The 24,595-nt window shown below is 39.9% G+C and overlaps 1 protein-coding gene across 1 annotated transcript; it reads left to right on the plus strand.

The window, feature by feature from the left end:
* The first annotated feature begins 1,208 nt into the window (after positions 1-1,208).
* cfap45 (cilia and flagella associated protein 45) lies at positions 1,209-23,866 on the plus strand. The gene is made up of 12 exons (XM_066685160.1): positions 1,209-1,388; positions 1,532-1,660; positions 3,814-3,950; positions 4,164-4,296; positions 6,797-6,967; positions 8,142-8,320; positions 8,415-8,544; positions 10,061-10,207; positions 11,402-11,515; positions 13,660-13,853; positions 14,996-15,220; positions 23,250-23,866. Exons 1-12 carry the CDS (start codon positions 1,386-1,388, stop codon positions 23,323-23,325), a joined length of 1,638 nt encoding a protein of 545 aa, XP_066541257.1. The 5' UTR covers positions 1,209-1,385; the 3' UTR covers positions 23,326-23,866.
* Positions 23,867-24,595: the final 729 nt, after the last annotated feature.

A 24,595-nucleotide genomic window follows, 5' to 3' on the forward strand; every position in this document is an offset into this window, starting at 1 on the left:
GGAGGGTTTTTGGTGGGGCACAAGCATATCTTCTATCTCAGGGAATTCATGCATGGAGAAAGTTGTTTATTCTCGTTTTGTATCTTAGTGAGGAAACCAAACTACTAGCGGTCCTTAGTAACCTTTCTGCTTATGACTGTTTTCGTTTGATATTCCGCCCAGCAACCCTGAACTGGACAAGCAGTTACAGACAATGAATGAATGAATGAATGAATGAATGAACCATTTAATAGTAAAAAGGCTATAGTATCATCCAATTACTATTTTGCTATTTATTTCTTTACATATATTTGGGCTGAGTTATATTACAGCTATGGTAATCTGTGTTTGGCCACATGCTGTGGGAATGTCCATTACTAGGGCCAGATTAAGGCCCCTTCTGGGCTTTGTTATGAAAATAATCAAATAAAGCTGAAATATTAACATGTTTGATTGTATTTTAAATAATTATAAATGTATTGGCAACTTCCCAAATGACATCCCAATTTACAAAAACTAATTTCAGGGAGGTACCTCCCTCCGTCCCTCTCTTTCCCACACATGGTCAGAAAAAAAGTATGTGTCACTACCTGTACAGATTTTATCTGACTTGCGGGCATCAGGGAGCAGCTCATCATATAATATGTGAGTTCAAAAGGGTAGGGAATGATATTGATCTCTACCTTATGGGTTTACCAAACAGTGCGGGTTTTACAATTCTTTTGCAGTGCATTGTGGATTTATTTGAGTGCACTGGAAATTATCCAGTATTTCGAGAATACACCAAACGCCTCACAGACAGTCACCTGGAGCAGAACTCGAACCCTCAACCCCAGATCCCTAGAGCTGTGTGACAGCTAGATAGATATAGGAATAGTTCCAGACCTATGTCGAACTCAAGCAAGAGTTTTGAGGGCACTAGAATCTCCCTCAAGGCACTTCTAATTTAGAGAAGAAACTACTATACGCGAGCTATACATGTATATACATGAGCTGAATGTGGACCAAAATGCATTGCGAATTTCTTTGTTTCTAAGCAACTTCTGTACAAAGGGAAAGTGTGATTTGTTGCACTACTTAGTGAACTAAATAATGTATCACTCTAAAGCACAATACTAATGAGAAAGTTGAGAGCACGTGTATAAGTACAGTAGATGCTTTAGGTGTGTGACACATAGCAACAACTCAGACCAGGAACGCCTTCACTGTTTCTATAGCAACATAACAACAAAGCGGAGTAACGTCAAGTCTGTCAGCGCTGAAGCTCTGTGCTTTTTTTAACCTTCGAGAAATTAAATTCGAGTTTAAAAATAGATCGTAAGTCTAGTTGACGTCCGAAAACCCACTCTTAATCTAATTTTAGGAAACTCAATGCTCCGTTACAGTTATTGAAAGCTCCCATAAGGATGGTAAGCGGTGGGAGTCAGGGTAATAATTGGTTCACAGGTGGCGTTTTATATGGGGTTTAAAAATCTGAAAAAAGCTGAATGATTGAGAGCCTAAGAGATTGTTTTCCTAAAGTGCTGTTTTTCTGTTTTCATGGTGTTGCAAGCCTCGCAGCGTGACGTCATCATCCGCCAGACTGTCGGCCAACAGCAACAGCACAGCGCGCTCCCGACGCTACCGGACGCGCGCACACACTTCTCAAGTGGACGAGTCCCTTTTTGGAAACCCTCAACAGGTGGGCACGACTTAACAGCTCGGTTTTAACCACGTTTCATAGCCGTACTCGAAGTCCAGCAACCTCAAAATTACTCGCAACGTTTTGTTTTTCGTCCTCGAAACCGTGACTGAAGCAACGAAAACAAAGCCAGAACGTTTCTATGTTTCTGTGTATTTTACTGAGCTGCATTGCGGTCTCTGGGTGACAATAGTCAGGTTTCCTGGGGCCAAATCCTTACTTTTTTGACCTAATGGTTTAGAAATGAAGTCTTGAATCTCGAATGTGACACGTAGCAGTTGACGTCAAAATCCGTTTTACACGAAAACAACACAGGAGCCAAATCAAAACTAAAAACACATTCCTTTCCTCTCACCCACACAAAGCAGCATACGTGCCTCTAACCAGATGATTAGTTGTTTTTGCAATGACCTTGTTGATCACTGAAACTTCTTTCTGCTTACGTAGCATACTGGATTAAGCCATGAAACGACTGCAGCCCTGAACTAAATTTTAGAGAAAGTGTATATTTTCGAGCTCCAGATGCTTGACAGATGCAGACGTTATAAAAACATAGCTATACTCTGCATGAGTAACGCTCCCAACACGTCATCACCTCAAAAGCCTCGTCATCGCACACGAATCAGTACAGTCAACTACATATACTAAATAATTCGTGGTTTGCTCATTTTCTCCCGTCTTTATTTACTGGTAATTTTACAAAGAAATGGCCTTTGTTGACCTTTTTTTCCAGCACAGGTGCATATAACAGCTGCTGGGTGTGTAGTTAAAAAGTGGTGGAGAAAGTGAGCATATCCTGTTTGCCTTTCCTGATTTAGTCTTTTATGAATTTAGGGTTACAGGAAAAATGTGAAAGTACTTAACCTTGCTGAAATGTTCCTCAGACATTGCACATGCAACAACAGTCAACAATAAAGTGTCTCTGGATAATGTTTGCATGCCTCCAACTCCAAACTCAAATAATAATATAGTACCTTCCTGAAAAATAGCTTGAATAGAAGCAAAAACCCCATTCCTGGAGAAGTTAAGATACTTGGGACAACTGACAAAAGCACAAAAATAGATTACCAAACAAAGGCAGTTTAATAGGTTTTATAACCTCCAGAAACCTTGTTTCTTCTGCCTGCTCTGAATTGTGAGGTTTTGTCAAATCATAATGGTTTACAGTGGCACTATCATGGCAGTGTAAACAACATAGTGTCATTAGCAGAGTGTTGCCTCTAGCCGAGGCAAGAGGCATTGGTTAAATAAAACAACAACATTAAAAGCTGGATTTGGAAACCCCTGCAGTGGAAAGAGCTAGGATACATATACGTTTTGTCCTCATAATGTTGCACCGAGGACACACAATCTGCACTTTCCCACTACAACAAATGCTGGGAATCATGCATTCATTCATTATCTGTAACCGCTTATCCAATTCAGGGTCACGGTGGGTGCAGGGCCTACCTGGAATCATTGGGCGCAAGGCGGGAATACACCCTGGAGGGGGCGCCAGTCCTTCACAGGGCAACACACACACACACACACAAACACACACTTTTTGAGTCGCCAATTCACCTACCAACGTGTGTTTTTGGACTGTGGGAGGAAACCGGAGCACCCACAGGAAACCCACACGGACACAGGGAGAACACACCAACTCCTCACAGATAGTCATTGAACCCACAACCTCCAGGTCCCTGGAGCTGTGTGGCTGCGACACTACCTGCTGCGCCACCGTGCCTCCCTGCTGGGAATCAGTGAAGCTTTATTGAAGGCCATACAGCATAGAGTGCCCCTGTGGAAAGGTCAAGGGGGCTGCAGTACATTTCTGGAAATGTACTATTCCTTTAATACCTTTAAAGCAGTCCAGAGGCAGTTGTTTCACCACTGAAGAGATGTGTATAGCGTTGCAGTACAAATATTCCCCTGATAGTCCACTCACTGAAATCTTTAAATAGACATTATAGTCAGAAGGAAAGTATGAAAATGGGTGGGCACTGGCTTTAAATTATGTAAACAACACATGAATATAATTTGTCGGGAAAGAGATGTTGGAAATGTTTAGCTTCTATTTATATACAGATATGTAAAAGTAAAATTAGTGGAACACAAAAGCAGTTTGTAATATGTTTACAGCTCTTTATACGTTTTTTCATTTTGTTCAACAGGCTGCAATTGAGCATAAAAATGAGGCTAAAGGCAGCAATTCAGGATCCAGAACACTGTCTCGCTCTGCCCCACCTTCCAGAGCTCAGAAAACAGAGACGGTCCGCATCATCACAAAAGATCTTATCAGAGACCTGAGGTAAGTCACCTAACAAGTTACTCAATAATGTAAACCGCCATAGGGAAATATTTGTCAGACTGTGATAACTTTTTTAGGTTTTGCTTGATTGCTGTCATTTTTTGTTGTTGTAGTTCCTTCATTTTCCACACCAGGTTATAGTTTTCCAAAGTAACTGGAAGTTCATGACAGTTTTCCGTGCCAGGAATACTTATATGACTTGTGTTGAACTAGAATACCGAGCAAAGACCCATCGGGGCTGTCCATCATACTCAGCACAGATGAAATTAGGCGCATCATGGCAGAGTCTCAGGTCCCCACCAAAGAGGAACTGGAGAGCCAACGCAAAACTCGGGAGGAGGCCATGGTAAGATGATCTCAAAAAAAAGTTTTTAATTCACTCATTGCACACTGTACATGTAAGTAAATGTGACCTATCATTGTGTCATATTCAGCATAACCTCATCAGAAATTCACACCTCAGATTCATAGTAAGTAAAGAGTAAATTATATACTGTTTCTCGGTCCTCTTCTGTCATTGGAGAACATAAAGGAAATTTTATTGATTGTCCAAAATTTAATTAAATCTGAAGTGCTGCATATTTTAATTCCAACCTACATTATAAAAACAATGTCTAGGCAAGCTTTATTTTAAGATATTTAGAGTTGGACCAATCAGAGGCAGACAAACACAGTGCTGTGGACATGACAACAAATGTAACTGAATGAAATTGAGCACTGAAAAAAGTTCTTGGTTACCAACACAGACCTGAATCTTAGAAAAATATATTAATTTAATGGGTAGTTGAATTGTTAGTCAGAATAATTTTTTTAAATAAAATATATTTTTACCACATCACTCAGCCCTAGTGAGAACCTGTTTACTCCAGTAAGAAGGAGATATCATAATGGTTCAATGTCTGCAAAAGCCATATCAGATCCTAATCTTTCATTCATTCATTATCTGTAAGCATTTATCCAGTTCAGGGTCGCTGTGGGTCCAGAGCCTACCTGGAATCATTGGACCCTGGAGGGGGCACCAGTCCTTTACAGGGCAAGACACACACATTCACTCACACATACGGAGATTTTTTAAAAAACTCCTCACAGACAGTCACCTGGAGGAAACCCACGCGGACACGGGGAGAACACACCACACTCCTCACAGACAGTCACCCGGAGGAAACCCACGCGGACACAGGGAGAACACACCACACTCCTCACAGACAGTCACCTGGAGGAAACCCACGCAGACACAGGGAGAACACACCACACTCGTCACAGACAGTCACCCGGAGGAAACCCACGCAGACACAGGGAGAACACACCACACTCCTCACAGACAGTCACCCGGAGGAAACCCACGCGGACACAGGGAGAACACACCACACTCCTCACAGACAGTCACCCGGAGGAAACCCACGCAGACACGGGGAGAACACACCACACTCCTCACAGACAGTCACACGGAGGAAACCCACGCGGACACTGGGAGAACACACCACACTCCTCACAGAGGGTCACCCGGAGGAAACCCACGCGGACACAGGGAGAACACACCACACTCCTCACAGGCAGTCACCCGGAGCGGGACTTGAACCCACAACCTACAGGTCCCTGGAGCTGTGTGACTGCGATGCGACCTGCTGCACCACCGTCCCCTCCAGATCCTAATCATTATCTTCTTTTTTGCTTAATTCATTGCACAGTCGCATGGGCAACAGGGTGAGCAGAGAAGCCCAGGCATCTGCCTTTGCCTGATGTCTGAAACAATCATTACCTCAGTTTACCGCTACTTTACTGAGAATCCTTCTTCAAACACTTCTTCAAATTACACACAAAACCTGAGGAAGCATGTGGGTTTTAATGTTTGTAAATGTATTGAATACTTTTGTTTTATTTGCTGGGTAAAGAATCAGTGGAATCATCCTTAGACCATGTCTCCAAATAAGGTTTAGAAGTAGTTATTAAACAGGTATGTTCAACCTTATCCACAAAGGCCAAGTGTGGCTTCATATTTCTCTTCCAAAAACAGGAACACACTTGAATCCATATATTTGAGCAGTAGATCTAAAACAGTTGATCGGTGGCAGATGAACAAAAGCTTGGTGATATTAAGATAATACTGTTGAAATAACTATTTATTAGTGGACATCTTTTTAGCCCTTTTTCCACCAGTAAACACAGTTTGTGGTCTCAATGACATCTGACACATGCTTAGGTCAAAATGCCACAGACCATGTCTAAATATCTCCATTATGGTTTCAGTGTCTGTTGAGAATGAGCCTTTGTTTATTCCAGACATGAAGTGGCCAACAGTGAAGATTGAGAAGCAGAAACACTGCCTTTTAGTGACTTTTACTCAGTTCTCTCTCTCTCTTTTCTCCGTTCTCATTTTCTCCATTTTTACTCAGTGTTCTTATTTCTTTGTATTCATTTTGTGCTTTTTGCTAAATTAATGTTACCTTGGCTTACATAAATGTGGATCCCGTGATGTGATTGGAGAGTTTCCGGAAACATAAACATAGTTTCCTTGCTACATAAGACAATGCACCAAATCAGAACGGCTCATATTATGCCATGTTTTCAAATCACATAAACAGACTGGGTGGGCTTATTTCACATTATGTGGGTTGGTAAGTGCTCCATATCCCCACATTAATGTTCTGATGCACTCAAAAATTGATTGTCTTCATAGTATGTCCCCTTCAGTGAGATTAATTGGGTTTTATGTGATTACTGGCATTAGAAATGTACACAAATTCCATTCCAAATACAAAACAGTTATAACGAGGAAAAAAAGCTTTATAAAGCTATCATTTTTAGTGAGTCAGAGGTGAATCACATGCAGTGTTTGTGTCTTATAGAACGCTGCAGAGGAGAGGAAGACTCTCATACGTCAGGCAGATTTGTCCCGTCAAAAGAACCAAGGCCTCAGTGACCTGGAGGCTGAAGCTAGAGAGCGCGCTCATTATCTACTTGAGAGGGCTAATGCCCTAAAGATGGAGCAGGAGGACGAGGTCAAGAAGCTCAATGAGGTCTGAGTTAAAACTTTTCAAAATTCTTATTAAACCCTTCTGTTCTATAATTTTGTTACTGTCAATTCTCTCCTTAATACATTGACAGAAATTACTGCACATGTACACTTTCCTCTGGACGGTGTGGTACAGATTTCAGATTTGTGTTTTTAATTTTGTTCATTTTTTCCCATGGCCAATTGGCCTGTACTGTATAGGAGTTGGCTACCCCTTGCATCGGAGTACCCCAAGCAGGCTGTAGACAGAATCATCACATGAGTCATGCACTATACACTATAACCCAAAGTTTATAAAATTTAATGCAGTCACTAACAATAAAAAAAGTCATACAGAAAACTCAGTAAGCTCAGCTACTAAAGTTCATACCCTTGTCTGTATATTTTCAGAAAAGCAAATCCAGCTCATCTACATCTGGAGGCCAGTTCTCAGTTTTTTCTCCCAACACTATTGTAATGTGGTCTGCAAAAAGTGAAGGAGCACTGAGAATACCTAGGATTTTACAGTTTGATATTAGCATCCACACAATCCTTTGGTATATATATATGTTAAAGCAATTAACAAAAAAAAAGCCCCCCAAAATCCTTTCCTACTTAGAATATAAAAGATGTTTTAAATCTACTACATAAATAATATACAACCAGGGATTGTCCAGAGCCTACCTGGAATCATTGGGCGTAAGGCGGGAATACACACTGGAGGGGGCGCCAGTCCTTCACAGGGCAACACACACACCCTTTTGAGTCACCTTTTGGGTGACTGCAACATTACCTGCTGCGCCACCGTGCCGCCCCTGAATAAAAACGGTGCACAGTGGCGCAGCAGGTAATGTCGCAGTCACACAGCTCCATGCGCCTGGAGGTTGTGGGTTCGATTCCCGCTCTGGGTGACTGTCTGTGAGGAGTTGGTGTGTTCTTCCAGTGTCCGCGTGGGTTTCCTCTGGGTGCTCTGGTTTCCTCCCACAGTCCCAAAACACATGTTGGTAGGTGGATTGGCGACTCAAAATTGTCCGTAGGTGTGAGTGAATGTGTGTCTGTGTTGCCCTGTGAAGGACTGGCCAGAGTGTATTCCCGCCTTGCGCCCAATGATTCTAGGCAGGCTCTGAACCCACCGTGACCCTGAACTGGATGAATGAATGAAATTTTATTCATCTATTTATTATTATGTCCAAAAACAGCTGATCCTGGAAGCTCAGTGCCATGCAGTTCGAGACGCTCAGATCCTGGAGAGGCAGCAAATTCTGAAGGAGTTACAGGAGGAGGAGAGGAGGCTGGATGCCATGATGGAAGTGGACCGTCGTCGTGCGTTGGAGATCCAGGAACAGATCGACCAACTGCACAAACAACAGAGGATTCAGTAAGAGCGAGTCATATTTTTTTCAGCATTCAAGCTTCTGTTGTTTGCACATGTGTCATTTGAACACAATGTGTGCTTGTACTTGTTCCATTAGAGGAAAGATGTGCATCCTAAAACAGATAGACGAACGTCTGGAAAAGCGCATGCTAGAGGATGAAGTGAAGGAACAAGAAGGGCAACATATGCTGGAAAACCTGGAAAAGATGCAGATGGAGGAGCTGGAGGTACATACTCATGATTAGAACCCTCTCGAGCAAAGCTTACCATGTAGTAACATGAGACTAGGGGTGCACGATTTTGAGAATATATCTACTTATATGTTCGGGGGTTTAAACTGCATATTTACTTACTTATTTTTAACAAACCTAATTTATTTAAAGGCGTAATTCACAATTGTAATTAAAAAACACTTTTTAAAAAATTTTGAAGATGTCTTCTCACCATTTGCCATTCCTCGGTTTACATGCTGGAAAATACTCTGTGTTTTCAAAGACTTAGCATCTGTAAGTGAGTCAAAAGACTCCAATGTGTTTACAAAGACTTAACATTTGTAAATGAGTCAAAAGACTCTAATGTGTTTACAAAGACTTAACATCTGTAAATGAATAAATCTCTCTCTCTCTCTCTCCTATGATTATACTAAACTGAACTAAGACATACAAGTTAATTTAATTTATTTAAATATTAATGGGTGAGTTTTGCTTTTGCTTGGGTTAGTAGATGGGAGTTTTGTTCTCTTTTAAAAGTGTTTTGTTTCTTTTAAAAATGTATTTGTAAAAAAGAAACAGAAAAACTTGATTGTATTTTGTGAAACTAAGCAAATATCTATGTCGATGTTGGGATAGGAACCCATTGTTTATTTGGCACAGAGAACCGTGAGAACATAACTGAAAAAAAAAATTCATCTTGTAATATCAGGTTCAATATTCCACAAACCTTTCACTCTTGCAGGCATCAAATTCTAAGTTTGTTTTTGTGAATGAAAGCCCTCACTGGAAGTTCTTTGTGCATTTATCAGATAAGTAAAGCTTCAGCAAAAGTGCATTACAGAATTAACTTCAAGAGAATGAACAAGTGGGCGGCACGGTGGTGCAGCAGGTAGTGTCGCAGTCACACAGCTCCAGGGGCCTGGAGGTTGTGGGTTCGATTCCCGCTCCGGGTGACTGTCTGTGAGGAGTTGGTGTGTTCTCCCCGTGTCCGCGTGGGTTTCCTCCGGGTGCTCCGGTTTCCTCCCACAGTCCAAAAACACACGTTGGTAGGTAGATTGGGGACTCGAAAGTGTCCGTAGGTGTGTGTGTGTGTGTCTGTGTTGCCCTGTGAAGGACTGGCGTCCCCTCCAGGGTGTATCCCCGCCTTGCGCCCGATGATTCCAGGTAGGCTCTGGACCCCCCGCGACCCTGAATTGGATAAGCGGTTACAGATAATGGATGGATGGAGAATGAACAAGTCACAAATTATTTTTAATGCTTTTGTATAAATTGTCCCAACATTTGCAGAAATGACATTTGTAATAAACAGTACTTGAAGCTTCCTTTGAAAAATAAAAGACTCTCCAGAAACTCCCATTTTAGCTTTCAAAATGGGAGGGGAGGGTGATTCTCTATTCTCTAAAATCTAAGGGGAAAAATTGGTTGTGGATCTCATGATTGCATTATAAAGAAGTTTCTTTTCCATTAAATCACAGTGCCTTGTGTAAATATGAGTTTGTGTTTTTGGTATGTGTTGGATTTGTGATCCTAGGCTCTGGAGAGGAAGAAAGTGGAGCAGAAGAGGCTACTCCAAGAGATTCAGAAAATCAACGAGGAGAATCTAGTTGCAAAAGAGCACAGGAAAGAAGAAGAGAGGCTGGCAGACCTTCATGCTATGGAGTTTTCACGCAAAAAACTAGTGAGTGTCACTTCAGAGTTGGATAATTCAAAATAATAATAAGACAAATACAGGGACATTAGTTAAATAATAAAAATATGGCTATAAAATAAGCTACATTTTAAGCTGCAACTGTCAAAGCTTTGGCTCTATCATTGGATAACAGCATGTTCAATCTCTATGATGACATTTTTCTCCAGATTTCAAGGGATTTAAATGAGCTTGTAGAGCTTTGGACTGGATTAACTACTTTGTTACACACAGCTGTACAAAAATGTTTTTATTCCTGGAAATAAGGTATATATATTTCAAAGATTGGCCCAGGAATCGGCAGCTGTAATACACATAGAATACAGACTTACAGATTATGTCAAGTATAAATGATGCGACTCCTTAGAATTCACAAAATTATATATTTCAACAGTGATAGTTTATTAACATTGTATTGACACACACAAACAAAACTGGTCTTTTATTCCTAGGGGTTATGTAAAGTAAATTTCTATGAATAATATCAGTCATAAACAAGGATTCTAATAGGTTTAATGTGGCATTTATGAAGAAATCCCAAAGATAGACCCGTAATGAGATCAGTAATGAATGAATGTATTTCTATCCCATACATATTACAGACATGGCACAAACATGTTGATGTTGGTTTTTGTGTGTGATTTTTGTGGCAAGTATTAACAAAATAGGCCCTGTGCAGTATTTAATTTACTCTTCTTGCAAAGTCAGCTCTGGGCATTTCCGCAGTATAATTATAGGGATTACCTCACTGCAGCAGTTAACTATAATTACTGATAAAATGAGAGGATGACAGAATGACTTCCTGCCAGCTGACAGCTGAGGTACCAAATGGATTTAACTCTACTGGAATTGAGCATGACTCAGTTAAGTGTAAGGGTTCACTATACAACCCATTTGTCAAATTAACAGTGATAAAGAGATCAGACAAAATCTCATTGAGTTCACTACTGTTTAGTGGATTCTGTTGCAATAACCCGTAAGATCTTGCTTTGGTATAGCTGCGGTTATACCACTGAGGTAATGCTTCGTTGTATGGTTTTGTTATCTCAGATGCAAATCACATAGTCATAATAATGTTTCATTCAATAAAGCCTTGTTCTCCTCACTCAGTGCAGAGAGAATTTGGCCCAGTTCCAGGACATAATGCTGATGTTTGGACTCACGTAAGAATTTTTTTTTTCACAGGAGCGAGAAGCGGAATATGAGGCAGAGCAGAGAAGAATAAAGAGAGAGAAGGAGAAAGAGGTGGCACGACTCAGGGCTCTTCAGGAGAGAGACAGAGACTATAAAGCTGAACAGGTAATACAGAGTCTATAACCCTGACAATAGGAAGTCATGATTTGCCACTGCACATTTGAAATTAGGGTGTTAACAAACTAATCTTAGCTCAAATTGCTATTGTAGCTTGATTTGTCATTTGTGTAGCACAGCCTTGGATCTCTCAAGAGCCTCAGTTTTACCGAATTAACAGTAGTGTATCCTAATTCAAAGTTCAAAGAGTTTATTGTCATTTGCACAGTAAGGAGCAGGTTCCGTGTACAATGAAATTCTTTCTTTTGCTCCTCACCAAGAATGCCAAATGGAAGAGAAAATACAACGAATAACTAGATAACTAATAAAGTGCAAAGTTCACTGAGATATATACATGGGTGAACGGTAAAGTGAACGAGTGCTACAATCAAAAACAGCAATAAGTAGAAACAATCGTTTGTGTGACAGTAAATGACAGAGGCATGTAAACATGTAGACAGTAAAGTGCAGAGTTATTTCTGAGGTAGGTTCAGGAGTCTGATGGCAGTGGGGAAGGAAGAGTTCTTTAACCTAGAGGTCTTGCATCTGACACTTCTGTACCTCCGGCCTGAGGGCAGAATTGTGAACAGTCCATGCTGGGGGTGGATGGGGTCTTTAAGGATGGAGGCAGCTCTCCAGCGGACTCTCTGGTGGTAGATGCTTTGCAGAGAGGGTGGTGGAGTCTTGGTGATCTTCTCAGCAGTCTTCACCACTCTCTGCAAACATTTTCCGTCCAGTTGTGCTGCCATACCACATGGTGGTACAGCTGGTCAGGAGGCTCTTGATGTCACAGCTATAAGAATTTCTGAGGTTTCTGGGTGACATCCCAAATTTTCTCAGCCTCCTCAGGAATTTGTCGTTTATCATGCTGTGATCATGCAGTGACCACTGCAGCAAAACTAAAAGTAGTTCTGCCTTCTGGCATAGCCACCGATGTAGAGGTTGTAAATTAAACATTATACACAAATCCTTCTCTGTAGTATGGAGGGTTTTTTGTGACACTAAGCGCCTTGCAGACTTGCACAATGGAATAATTAAATCTGTCAACATCATCCATCATCTGTCAGTGCGTGATCCTAACTCCGATCCAGCCAGTCTTATTGGCTATATTTCGCAGTAAGGCAAGACAAACTGATCACATACTTTATTTCTGTCTACTAATGATAGTTTTAAGAGGGCAAAACATTGAAAAGCTGCCCTGAACTCTTGAGGGAGGCTGCACTAAAAAACACCCCTGCTGCTCCCCCAGTAAACAGACCCGACAGACAGCCTGTAGCTAGCTCTAGCTAGGTAGAAAAAGATCCTTTTTCAGGTCCGCCCTCTGATGGATGATGGATGATATTGACATATTTAATTACTTCATGGTGCAAGACTACAGGGTGCATAAAATAAAGTTAAATTAATTAAATTATTTAAATAATACAATTTTAAAAATATTTAAATAAATCACATATAATTATTTAGGCTTTTATTTCAAAATGTAATTATTAAATGAAACATTAAAATGAATTAATTCTCCTTTTAATTGGCAATGTCTTTATTAATTTAATTATATAATATTGTCACAAACAAATCATATCCCATACTGTAGAAGGATGTTATTATTATGTCTGTAATTATAAGCCTCTGTAAGTCGCTTTGATAATACTGATGCTATCAAGGTGAGGGAAATCTTAATGGTTGGTAAATACAGACATTACACACACATCCTTCCTTGCAGTGGTAATATTTTATTATTTTAAACAGCCTAAACTAAAGTATGTACGTGCTTGTCCTGACTATGTCTCCACAAACGGCTTGAAATCTTAAAATGTTAATTTCACCCAGGAGGAAACTTTTACAGCATAATTATGAGACATGGCATATTGACGAACAAGTGAGCATGTGTACACAATTTGTGATGCAGACAAAACATTTAACAGTTTGGCAGCAAGAACTGTGAAAAATGAAATGTAAGGAAGACAAAACTATTTGCACTAGAACACACAGGCTATGGGTTCCTCAGAAATAGGTGTTATGTTTAAACGCTGAGATTTCTGTAATTCATACCCGGATTCCGGAAATATGTTTCTTATTTTTTCTCTGATACTGAAAGGAACTTTTACACGGACTTACAGATTCTTAATGCCTAAATGAACATTATTTTGTAATAGGATGAGCTCAGGGCCCGTAGGAACCAGGAGGCTGCGGAGAGGGAATGGAGACGGAAAGAAAAAGAGCAAGCCCAGAAGAAGCTGGAGGAGGAAGAGAGGCTGAAGGCTGCTCGACTAGAGCAAGTCATTCACAAGGAACGCATGCTGTCTGTCGTGGCTGGTCGTGACAGAGCAGAGTTTGAGAGAATCCTGAGGTGCGCTACACACAGTTCATTGACATACAATTTGTTCATAATTTTCTTCCTTCTCCTTCTTCTTTTTTCTAAAGTATAATGACTTTTAAAGCCCCTGGGACTGTGGCCAGTTTTCCAGAGCCAGATAGATTTCAAGGCTACACAATAAAAAGCTTTTTCAGGTTAATATTAAATGGCTGCATGAAGGGTGAGGAAGAATTTTCCTGTTTCTGATTTACCCAAATATATATATATATTTTTTTTTTTTGTTTGTTTGTTTGTTTAGTTTAGTTTTTTTGTGTGTATCAGAATAAACGTGACAAAACCTTAAACATTATTCAAGTAAAAAAGAAGAAAAGGTAAGTATTAATGTAGCTTTATTGCCTCAAATTTTAACAGATAATTCTTTTACAAGCTCAGAAAAGTTTTCCAGGGGCCCAAAAACATCAACATTCCCACTGTCTGTACCGGTGAAGTAATCAGTCTCAACTTTTCCCATCATTGTGGAATTTGAGAAATGTTGGAGCCAGTAAAGCATGCATTCCATTCCATGAATGTAAAAGGCCTCAAATGTTGTTTACTGATTTGTGGTATGTAGGTGTTGGCTAGGAGCTGTTTGAATTGCTGCTTGGAAAATCAGGTCCACACTGGTTTGTTTGTGTACCTCATTGTAATAGAAGATGTTAATGGGTGTGATGTGTGTGACAGAGTCTAAAAATGATGAAAGAATGTTGGAAATGTTTTCCTTTGAAATGGTTTTACAAGCTCTAGCTTGAATCACCAGAGAGACAGAGGGAGACAGATAGACAGGAGGTTTCCATTTGTAATCAAATCCTCACAGCAGTGCTCAATCTTCCCAGATCATTAGATGTTGAAGCATTGCTGGGCTGCCATACACTTGATTTTTGTAGAGATATTGAAAGAGTAGGCACCCACAAAAGTTTGTACATACTGTGAATGTCATAGTATCATATCATATTTAAGTTTGATGTTTTTATTGTGTTTTATTTTTCATATGACACCAAAACCCATGTTAAGCTATACACTTCAAGCCCATCAAATAGAAACTACATTAAAATATCTACATTAAATATTTAGATTTCCTTTGACGTTTTTATGTTTTAGTTAATATGCAGGGAATTGCTGCTTTACTCTTACTGCAGGACACAGGAGGAGATGATTGCACGGGAGAAGGAGAAGGAGGAGCATCACCGGCAGCAAATAGTCCGCCACAGTGAGGGTGTACGGCAGCAGATCCGTGAGCGTGAGGTTCAAGCCATCTCTCGGAGGAGGGAGCTGTTCCAAGAAGGGGAGAAACTGGATGAGGAGGCGCGCATCCGCCGAGCTCGACTGGACGAGATCAAAGAAAAGAAATTGAAGGAGCTCAAGTGAGTCAAAAATTGATTGAATTGGCACCGGAGGTTGTGGGTTCACTTCTCGCCCATGTCCAGGTCCATGTCTGTGAGGTGTGTGTGGTGTGTTCTCCCTGTGTCTGTGTGTGTTTCCTCTGAGTGCTCTGGCTTCCTCCCACTATCCAGCAAGAAAACAATACAGAGCGATAGCCAATCGCATCCAAATGGACCTGCAGTAACAGCTCCTCCAGGTCCTAGTGCATCCAAGTTTTATTACATTATAAAAGGGAGACAGAGAGAACCGTTGATGAAAATGAAAGAATTAGGGGTGTCGCAGAGTGTCGCAGTCACACAGCTCCAGGGACCTGGAGATTGTGGGTTCTAGTCCCACTCCGGGTGACTGTCTGTGAGGAGTGGGTTTCCTCCGGGTGCTCCGGTTTCCTCCCACGGTCCAAAAACACATGTTAGTGGATTGCCAACTCAAAAGTGTCTGCAGGTGTGAGTGTGTGAGTGAATATGTGTGTGTGTGTGTCTGCGTTGCCCTGTGAAGGACTGGTGCCCCCTCCAGGGTGTGTTCCCGCCTTGCGCCCAATGATTCCAGGTAGGTTCTGGACCCACTGCGACCCTGAACTGGATAAGGGTTACAGATAATGAATGAATGATTTACCTGGAGTTCTGGATGGCTGGGTTGTTAATGGGGGGCTTGCATTGTTCGCTTTTTTCTTTTAATTTCAATGACAGCCTTTTTCATTTGATTTCAGCAAAAGTTTCGTTTTATTGGGCCAGTTCACAAATATAATCATAGTAATCATCAGTGAGTGTAGCCTGATTTTTGGACTTATTTGTTTTTATGTGGGAAAAGGATGAGCCCCATAATTTAAAGGTGTTCAAGGTTTTAATCACAAAACCATTTTTTTTTACATTTTGAGGAGGTTTCCTCACCATTTATTGCTCTACATTTGGTTTGCGCTCAATACCATTGTCTTTACAAAGCCCCAGTGTTTGTAAATGGCTATCAAATACCAAAGTGCCTCGGTTCATAATGCTGAGAAAAGAATTGAGAAGAGATTGTTTAGACAATGGAGAGAATTCCAAAAGTTGAAAAGTACGAACCAAGATGAGGATATTGCTCTATTTCTGCTCCATACGTTGGTAATACTGATTTATTTTTGCTGTTTGGATTTGGATTACTTACGGTGGAATGTATTCAAATTCAATAGATGGCTAACTGCATTATCAAAATGAGCTACAGAATTAAAAAACTAGGTTTACAAATGAGTTTCTGTGGTGATTCAGTGAAAACTTAACTCAGACAAGTTAAACTTCTGCCATGTACAAACAACAGTCATTTTTTTTCCCTCAAACATACTCTTCCACCTTAAAAGACAGATATTCTGAATGTAAACAAACCAGAGGGCAGAGTTTCCCCTCAAATTTAGGTGTCCCCTTTAAATGGGGAGCAATTGACCAACACGCCCGTGTCTGACATGGTCGATGAACGCTAAATGACGTAATTTCGTTTATATACGTCTTTGTTTGTAATATTGCCTACCATTGTTTAGACCGCATGTACAAAGTCAGTTGTTAAAGGGTAAATGAAGGTAACAATATTTATATATATAAAAAAAGTAATGTACATGATTATTTATTTAATATTATTACTTGTTGAAATTATCAGAATAAAATAATATCTTTTATTAACCCAAATCTATTTAGGACTGAATGATAAAATGACACTAAAATACATCATTGAGAAACATACATAATAATTATTTAAAAGCCATTATAACAGCAGTGTTGTCACTGTGTAAAGAGTGCAATAGACAATAAAGATGAAATTTAAATGGTTTAAAACAAGTCTGCAGTCATAAAAGTAAACTTGGGAGTCCAGTTGGTGGTGAGGGAGAAGGGTGGATCCTGTTTGATTTGTGTGGCAGCAGACGCTGTTTTCAGCAGACTAGCAAACAGACTATGGAAAGAAGCTGTTACACATTATTCTGGAAGAGAGGCTGTGAAGGCTACAGAAACAACAAAGAATGTTAAAGGAGTGCCTATAATTTTGTGGGTAGGGTCAGCCATAATGCCTTAATGCTACATGGCTTACGTGTGCTGCGGGACTGGAAAGTAACTTGAATGGAGATTCTTGTGGTCAGGGCTGTGGAAGTTCCCACTGCAGATGCAGCTGGTGAGCATGTTCTTGATAGAAATCTTGTAAATCTAGTTGAAAATATGCTATTAATTGGATTTTTCATTAACAACCCTCATAGTCTGAAATAATCACTGATTTTTAGACTCTTTTGTTATATTCATTGTTTGAATGTGGAATGTGTAGAAGAGCTCTGTGAAAAGTTGGTTTTACAACTATCAAATGCTTAGTTAGCTTTTGTAAAGTAGATTCTGTGATATTGGTAGGCTCCAAAACTTATTTTAATGGGTTATTAGGTATAACTATAAGTGATAACATTATATTTGTGGTTAATATTTATATAGATTTTTGCTTTTGGAGACTCATCTGATGTTTAACTGTCTGCTCAAGGTTTCAGTGGGTACAGTTTGGTGACTGTAGTGCCTGTAAGACAGTAAGATTTTTCTGATGAGCTAAAAACTCTTTACTGTACTACGATGTGACCAGCGAAGTAAGGGGTGGGCAAGTGAACAGACAACTACAATATTTATTAGAATGATTTAGATTTTAGACTACTTTTGGCCAGGCTGTTATAATTGCAGTCTAATGAGCGCTGTTAGTTAAATTATTTTGATACACATTATTGGTTCGTAAATGTTGCAAAATTGTATTAGGAAATCCAAAAAGAAATGGTGACATCCAAAAAAACATGAACATAAAACAGAAGGAAACATAAAGAGTTAATTATATCCTTGTTCTTTCTTTATTTTTCTTCAGAAAGTTTGAGCAAGTTCACGTTTTCTGTGCGTAAAGGTGCAATTTTTGACATTTTAAACATTAATATACCAGCAAACATGTAATTTCAGCATAAACGTATGATGGATTCAGTGTGTTCTCTTTGTGTGTGTGTGTGTGTGTGTGTGTGTGTGTGTGTGTGTGTGTGTGTGTGTGGTGTGTGTGTGGTGGGTCCTTGGCTCCTTAGCTCCTTCTTTTCATGTCCAGTCTGGCCAAACATGAACATTAGTCCCATCTAGTGGAAATTTTAGCCCCCAAAATGTTTTCCTACCCGTCTCCCGAAGTTCATAGTGTAAGGTTCATAGTTCATCTTCAGGGCTGAGCCTGGAGCTTTCAGCTTATTCTCTTTGATATCTGTGGGCTTAAAATGAAATAAGATCCCTGAGAGGGCTGGATGGGTAATTTTCTCTTGTGGAATGTGGTTAGCCATCTCCTGTAGTCCCTTCAATTATTACAAGTAGTTTTGGAAAATTAGCGCATCTGTTGTGGTTTTCTTTTGCATCAAACACATGTGAAAGGTTTAACTCTGGGTGTAAATTAAATAACCACTCCATTGAGCATTGAAATGCTTTCCCGACCAGCCTCGGGGCCACAGCCCCTCTATATTTCAGCTGATTAACAGTTTCAGCGAATCAATCTTTCTGCCACAAAATCAACATTCTATAGCCTGTTACTCAAATATACTCAAATATAGCCTAAAAATGTGAAACACTGCATTATATCTGTTTGACAAAAACAGCAAGCAGGCAGAATGTGCCCAAGTGACAAATGAGCAAGTGGGCAGGAAAAATAAAGAAATAGAGAAAAATATATTTAAAAAAAAAAGCTAAAGGATAACACTTTTTTAATTCAGGAGCTGAAACTTTTGGTAAACACAGATTGGGTATTGGTAACCTAGTCTGAGCTGCCTTTAGAGGTAATAGCAAAATGCAATAACAAACAACTAATCCTTTTTGTGTTTTTCAGAACATTTTAGTTCCTGAGATATATCTAAAACTGTCATCTTGGTTATCACAGTGCCATCTCCAGTGTATGGTCAAGAAAATGTATGCAGACAGTGAACATTTACTCACTCGCACAATCACACTCACACCTATGGACACTTTTGTATAGCCAGTCCCTTTACCAATGTGGGTTTTGGGACCGTGGGAGGAAACCGGAGCACCCGGGGAAAACCCAAGCAGACACGGGGAGAACACACCATACTCCTCACAGACAGGGACCTGAGGTGGGGCTCAAAGCCACAACCCGAGGACCCTGGAATTGTGTGACAGCGACACTACCTGTTCTTTGCCAAATGGATTTTTCAGTACATAGAAAACTGTACAATTATGAAAATTAGGTGCACAGTTAAATGTACTTTTCTTTTTTTAAATGTTTCTTATTCTGCATTTTTTCTTTTCAAAATTAACTTTAGTGTTGCTCACTCCTACATTATATGGTTAAATGTTTTAACAAACACTATGGAAATGGATTCCGTCTATCTTCATAGAAAGCATAAAAAAAATAAAGTTAAAAAAATGAATCTAATTCCATTTAGAGACTGGAAGCCAGCTCAGAAAGTCACAAAAAAAATTCTGAAATAATTATTGCCTACATAAACCTATAATTGGGGGCGGCACGGTGGTGCAGCAGGTAGTGTCGCAGTCAAACAGCTCCAGGGGACTGGAGGTTGTGGGTTTCATTGCCGCTCCGGGTGACTGTCTGTGAGGAGTATGGTGTGTTCTCCCTGTGTCTGCGTGGGTTTCCTCCGGGTGACTGTCTGTGAGGAGTGTGGTGTGTTCTCTCTGTGTCCACGTGGGTTTCCTCCGGGTGACTGTCTGTGAGGAGTGTGGTGTGTTCTCCCCGTGTCCGCGTGTATTTCCTCCGGGTGACTGTCTGTGAGGAGTTTGGTGTGTTCTCCCCGTGTCCGCGTGGGTTTCCTCCGGGTGACTGTCTATGAGGAGTTTGGTGTGTTCTCCCTGTGTCCGCGTGGGTTTCCTCTGGGTGACTGTCTGTGAGGAGTTTGGTGTGTTCTCCCCGTGTCTGCATGGGTTTCCTCCGGGTGCTCCGGTTTCCTCCCACAGTCCAAAAACACTCGTTTGTAGGTGGATTGGCGACTCAAAAAAGTGTCCATAGGTGTGAGTGAGTGAATGAATGTGTTTGTGTTTGTGTGTGTGTGTGTGTGTGTGTGTGTGTGTGTGTGTGAGTGTGTGTGTTGGCTCTGGACCCACTGTGACCTTGAACTGGATGAGCGCTTACAGATAATGAATGGATGGATAAACCTATAATTGTAGTTTTGGGTTTCAGCTGGAAACTGAGCTCCAAGTTACTGTGGAAAGGACAATGGTGTTATTCATAACACTGTACCAAACAATCTCACACCTCATACTTGCACCCTACTATATTAACACACCCTGGTCAGTAAAACAAAATCTTTGTGTAACTGACCAGAGTTTGCACTTGGACCCAACTCCCAATTTCTCGCACTACCCCAGATGTAGCCAGGCCCAGGTATAAAGCATGCATACTTTATTATTATTATTATTAAATTTCCGGTAACTTGAGGCTTGAGATTCTGCAAAACTGACCCTCTGAAACTCAAAGCTTATGAAACAGTCCCTCCTGAGAGCACAAATGTGCATTTTTAAAAGCTACACAGATAGTAATATGACAGAAGCAGAATGATGAAACTTTGTGCAAGAGGGAAATTCCCAAAGAGCCCTGCCAGGGAAATGATTTTCTTTTTAGCTTAAATTAAACAGTTTGTTTCAAATAGAATATGCCAGAATGTTTCAATCTGACAGAAAGATTTATTAAAAATTTACAGAGGCACCAGGTCTTGCTGTTTTTGAATGTGGTTTGACTTTTATGTGGTTTGTGAGTCTATATATAGGAAAAAATTGTCTCAAGTACTCAGGCCACTTGGCCTTCCTACCTATGCCTTAAGCCATTTTTGTGCAAGTTAATTTACATAACTGCTGAGTTTATAAAGGACTCAGCCAGTCACTCATGTTTTTGAGAACAGGGAACTGGGGGCTATCATTGTATGGTTTTTGTTGTCTGGTTCGGATGGGTAGCATTAACACCAAAGGATTTTTAAGGATGATTTTTTTTTTTTTACTAATCCGGATGAAGATATTCTCTGCCCACTACATGCAAAAACATTATTGCAGTTGTCAGTTTATGTATTCATGGAGTCATTTTTATTGCCCTATATGTAAGCTCTGCCTTATTCTACACAATTTAATTCAGTTTCTGTTCAATGTATTTTATTTATAAAACATATTTAAAAGCCAAAGCTGACCAATTCAAATCCAGAAAAACTTTGAATATACAGTTAAGAAAATGACAGTGCCAGAATAGTCACTAATGAACAGTCAGTAATGTGGGCCAATTTGAAAACACATGCAGGGATCAGAAGATTAACCATCATCATCATCCAGGTATTCAGGGTAGGTCTTGGGGCAGGTCTTGAATTCCTTAATAGAGGCTAGGGATCCAATTCCATGAGGTAATGCATTCCACAGTCTGGGAGGAGCAACAGAAAAAGCCCAGTCACTTTTTTATTTTGGACAAGATTGTGGAAGAGTAAACAGCAATTTGTTAGATGACCAGAGCTCTCTTTGTTTCTTGTAAAGACATAACAATTCTGTTTAACTGAGCAGCCAGAACCAGATAGAAGGCATCAGAGGCCCATTCTGTCAGAATCTGTTATTGACACAGTATAAGAAATATGCAAAAGTCAAGAAATAATGGGAGCCCAGAAACATTGGGTACAAGTCAATAATTAAGACACACCTGACTTGTTTTTCATAATCTGTAAGAATCTAGTTTAAACCTACAGGGGTTGGACAATGAAACTGAAACACCTGTCATTTTAGTGTGGGAGGTTTCATGGCTAAATTGGAGCAGCCTGGTGGCCAATCTTCATTAACTGCACATTGCACCAGTAAGACCATGTGCATCCAATGGTTCAAACATTGTGTCCTGAAGGCGGTGTCGTGTATCAGGATGACACCAATACACACAGCAAGACTGGTGAAAGATTGGTTTGATGAACATGAAAGTGAAGTTGAACATCTCCCATGGCCTGCACAGTCACCAGATCTAAATATTATTGAGCCACTTTGGGGTGTTTTGGAGGAGCGAGTCAGGAAACGTTTTCCTCCACCAGCATCACGTAGAGACCTGGCCACTATCCTGCAAGAATGGCTTCAAATCCCTCTGACCACTGTACATGTCATTCCCAAGACGAACTGACGCTGTATTGGCCGCAAAAGGAGGCCCTACACCGTACTAATAAATTATTGTGGTCTAAAACCAGGTTTCAGTTTCATTGTCCAACCCCTGTAAATTAACTATTAGTTGCACTAAACGTGCAAAAATGAATTAATTCAGTCTGTGAGGGTGGTGTCAGTACCACATTGGTGGATTTGTAGCATCTCTCATTGGCATGTTTCCTTGCTGCACACTGCAATTATAGTTGCAGTTGGATTTGATTTTCCTTCATTATGCCATTTTAGCTCCAGTTATAGCTCTTGAAAGAGCGTATCCAGCTGTACTTTTCTGTGTCTTATATCCAAGCTTAAAGGTAATACTCACAATTATAATGCAATTAACTTTTTATAAAATTCAGAAAATGTTTCCTCACCATTTACTAGCTCTCTGTTCTATCTGTGAACTGAAAAAGGTTCTGTTTGTTTACAGCCTTAGCTCGTTAAATGGGAAACAAAGAAATCGTCTCAGTCCTAACTGGCACAGTTATGAGAAACTGACAAATTTTTGGAGAGAACTAAATACATGAATGTAAACACAGACTGAAAGTGCTACAAAACTATGCTCAAGTTACAAACGTGTGTTCACAGCACATACAAACTGTTGCGAAAACACATTTCGTTGTGCTTTGTACAATGTGAAATAATGGCTCATTTACACTTACATCTTTAGGACGTGGTTTTAATGCAATGGATTATCTGTGTATATCTAGATATGCCTGTAGCTAAATATGTTGAGATTGTAAAAACTGTAATTAGGAGTCTCAGTGATTGTACTTTATGCCAGAATGTACATGTTTTGTCTGTTTTAACTGCACAGATTAAACACAAGTGAAAAACAGTTTTGCATGATTCATTAACAAAAACTAATATGCACACTCTGTTTCAGGGCCGCTGGACTTCCAGACAAGTACTGCAATGAAGTGGAGAGGAAAATTCACACCCTACCTAGTCTGGTGCGTTAAACAATGCACAGAAATTATTATTCGCTGCATATATACATTACAGTAATAATCATACTCAGACGTGTCTTTGTTGGTTAATACGAGCAAATAAAAATGAATCTTCTCACACTGTGTCCTCGAGTTTGGCGTTAATCAGTAATGACCATGACAATTTAGGTCTTAAGTTGAGGAATTGACAATTTACGTGCTGTTTCTGCTATTCTATATTAAACTCTGACATCTGGTGTCTTTATCAGCCATTCCTTTGTATACTGTGAACCATTTTAGTTTTTAGAAGTTCAATAAAAAACCTGTAATAGTTTCACATTCTGACATCTCACTGAAAGGCATTTTTCAGGCTGCATCTCATTATTACTGACATCAAGGACTTCAAAAAAAGTTCAAATGGTTTTTTAACACAAAATGAATCCAACCCATTGTAAATCGAAGTGTGAATTGCTGAATTCCCCTGTTGGTTTCTTTAGTTTGACTCCAGGGTTAAGAGTTCACTTCAGTTCCTGAGGTCTTAACCCAGTCCTAACCAACTGCAGCAAGGCAAATGAATGATGCATAAAGCAGTTCACTTCTGATAATTCCAATGTAGTGGTGATTTGTCACTTTATTTAGTTTTGTTCAATAAAAAGTTTAGTTTTGTATAAAAAATGTAAAAAAAAAATCCAGTGGAATCTGGAAACAAAAGATGTTTGTGTGTTGGAGAGACATTAATGCTGTCTGAAAAAGGGGGGCATTGTCCTACTACTGCTCTAACCAGTGAGAGTTTTGGCTTTTAAATGTGATTTCACGTCTTTGATGCATGTTACTGTCAAGCAGGAATGTTATAGAATAAACAGGATCATCGTAATGTCTAACATAAGGAATAGACTAAAGACCAGAATTCCATTGATTGTCCTGGATCCAAACAAAACAGAAGAACAAAACACCTTTGTTCTTAGATTAATTTTAATTTGAGGAACACTCTCTAAAGTCGTACAGTAGTTGGAGTTTGTTTCAGTTTCATTTAGTTTTAATTTCTCAATAAATGGCTTTCACTTCTCATGTGGCCTGAGATAAACATGAGTAAAACATGCGCAAAGCCTATGACATCATGTTTATATTGTGACTCATTTTTTAGCAGGAAACACTGCAAAACAATCACTTGAAATAGAAAATAAAGTTTAGATCACTCAGAGATAAAGTGAATAATGCTAATGTAAAGTCCACATTTCATCACAAGTTAAGATGAGTATGTGTATGGTGTTTACATGCAGAATTAGAGGGAAAAAGAAACCTG

This window comes from Hoplias malabaricus, chromosome 11 (genome assembly GCF_029633855.1).
Source record: "Hoplias malabaricus isolate fHopMal1 chromosome 11, fHopMal1.hap1, whole genome shotgun sequence".
Lineage (NCBI taxonomy): Eukaryota > Metazoa > Chordata > Actinopteri > Characiformes > Erythrinidae > Hoplias > Hoplias malabaricus.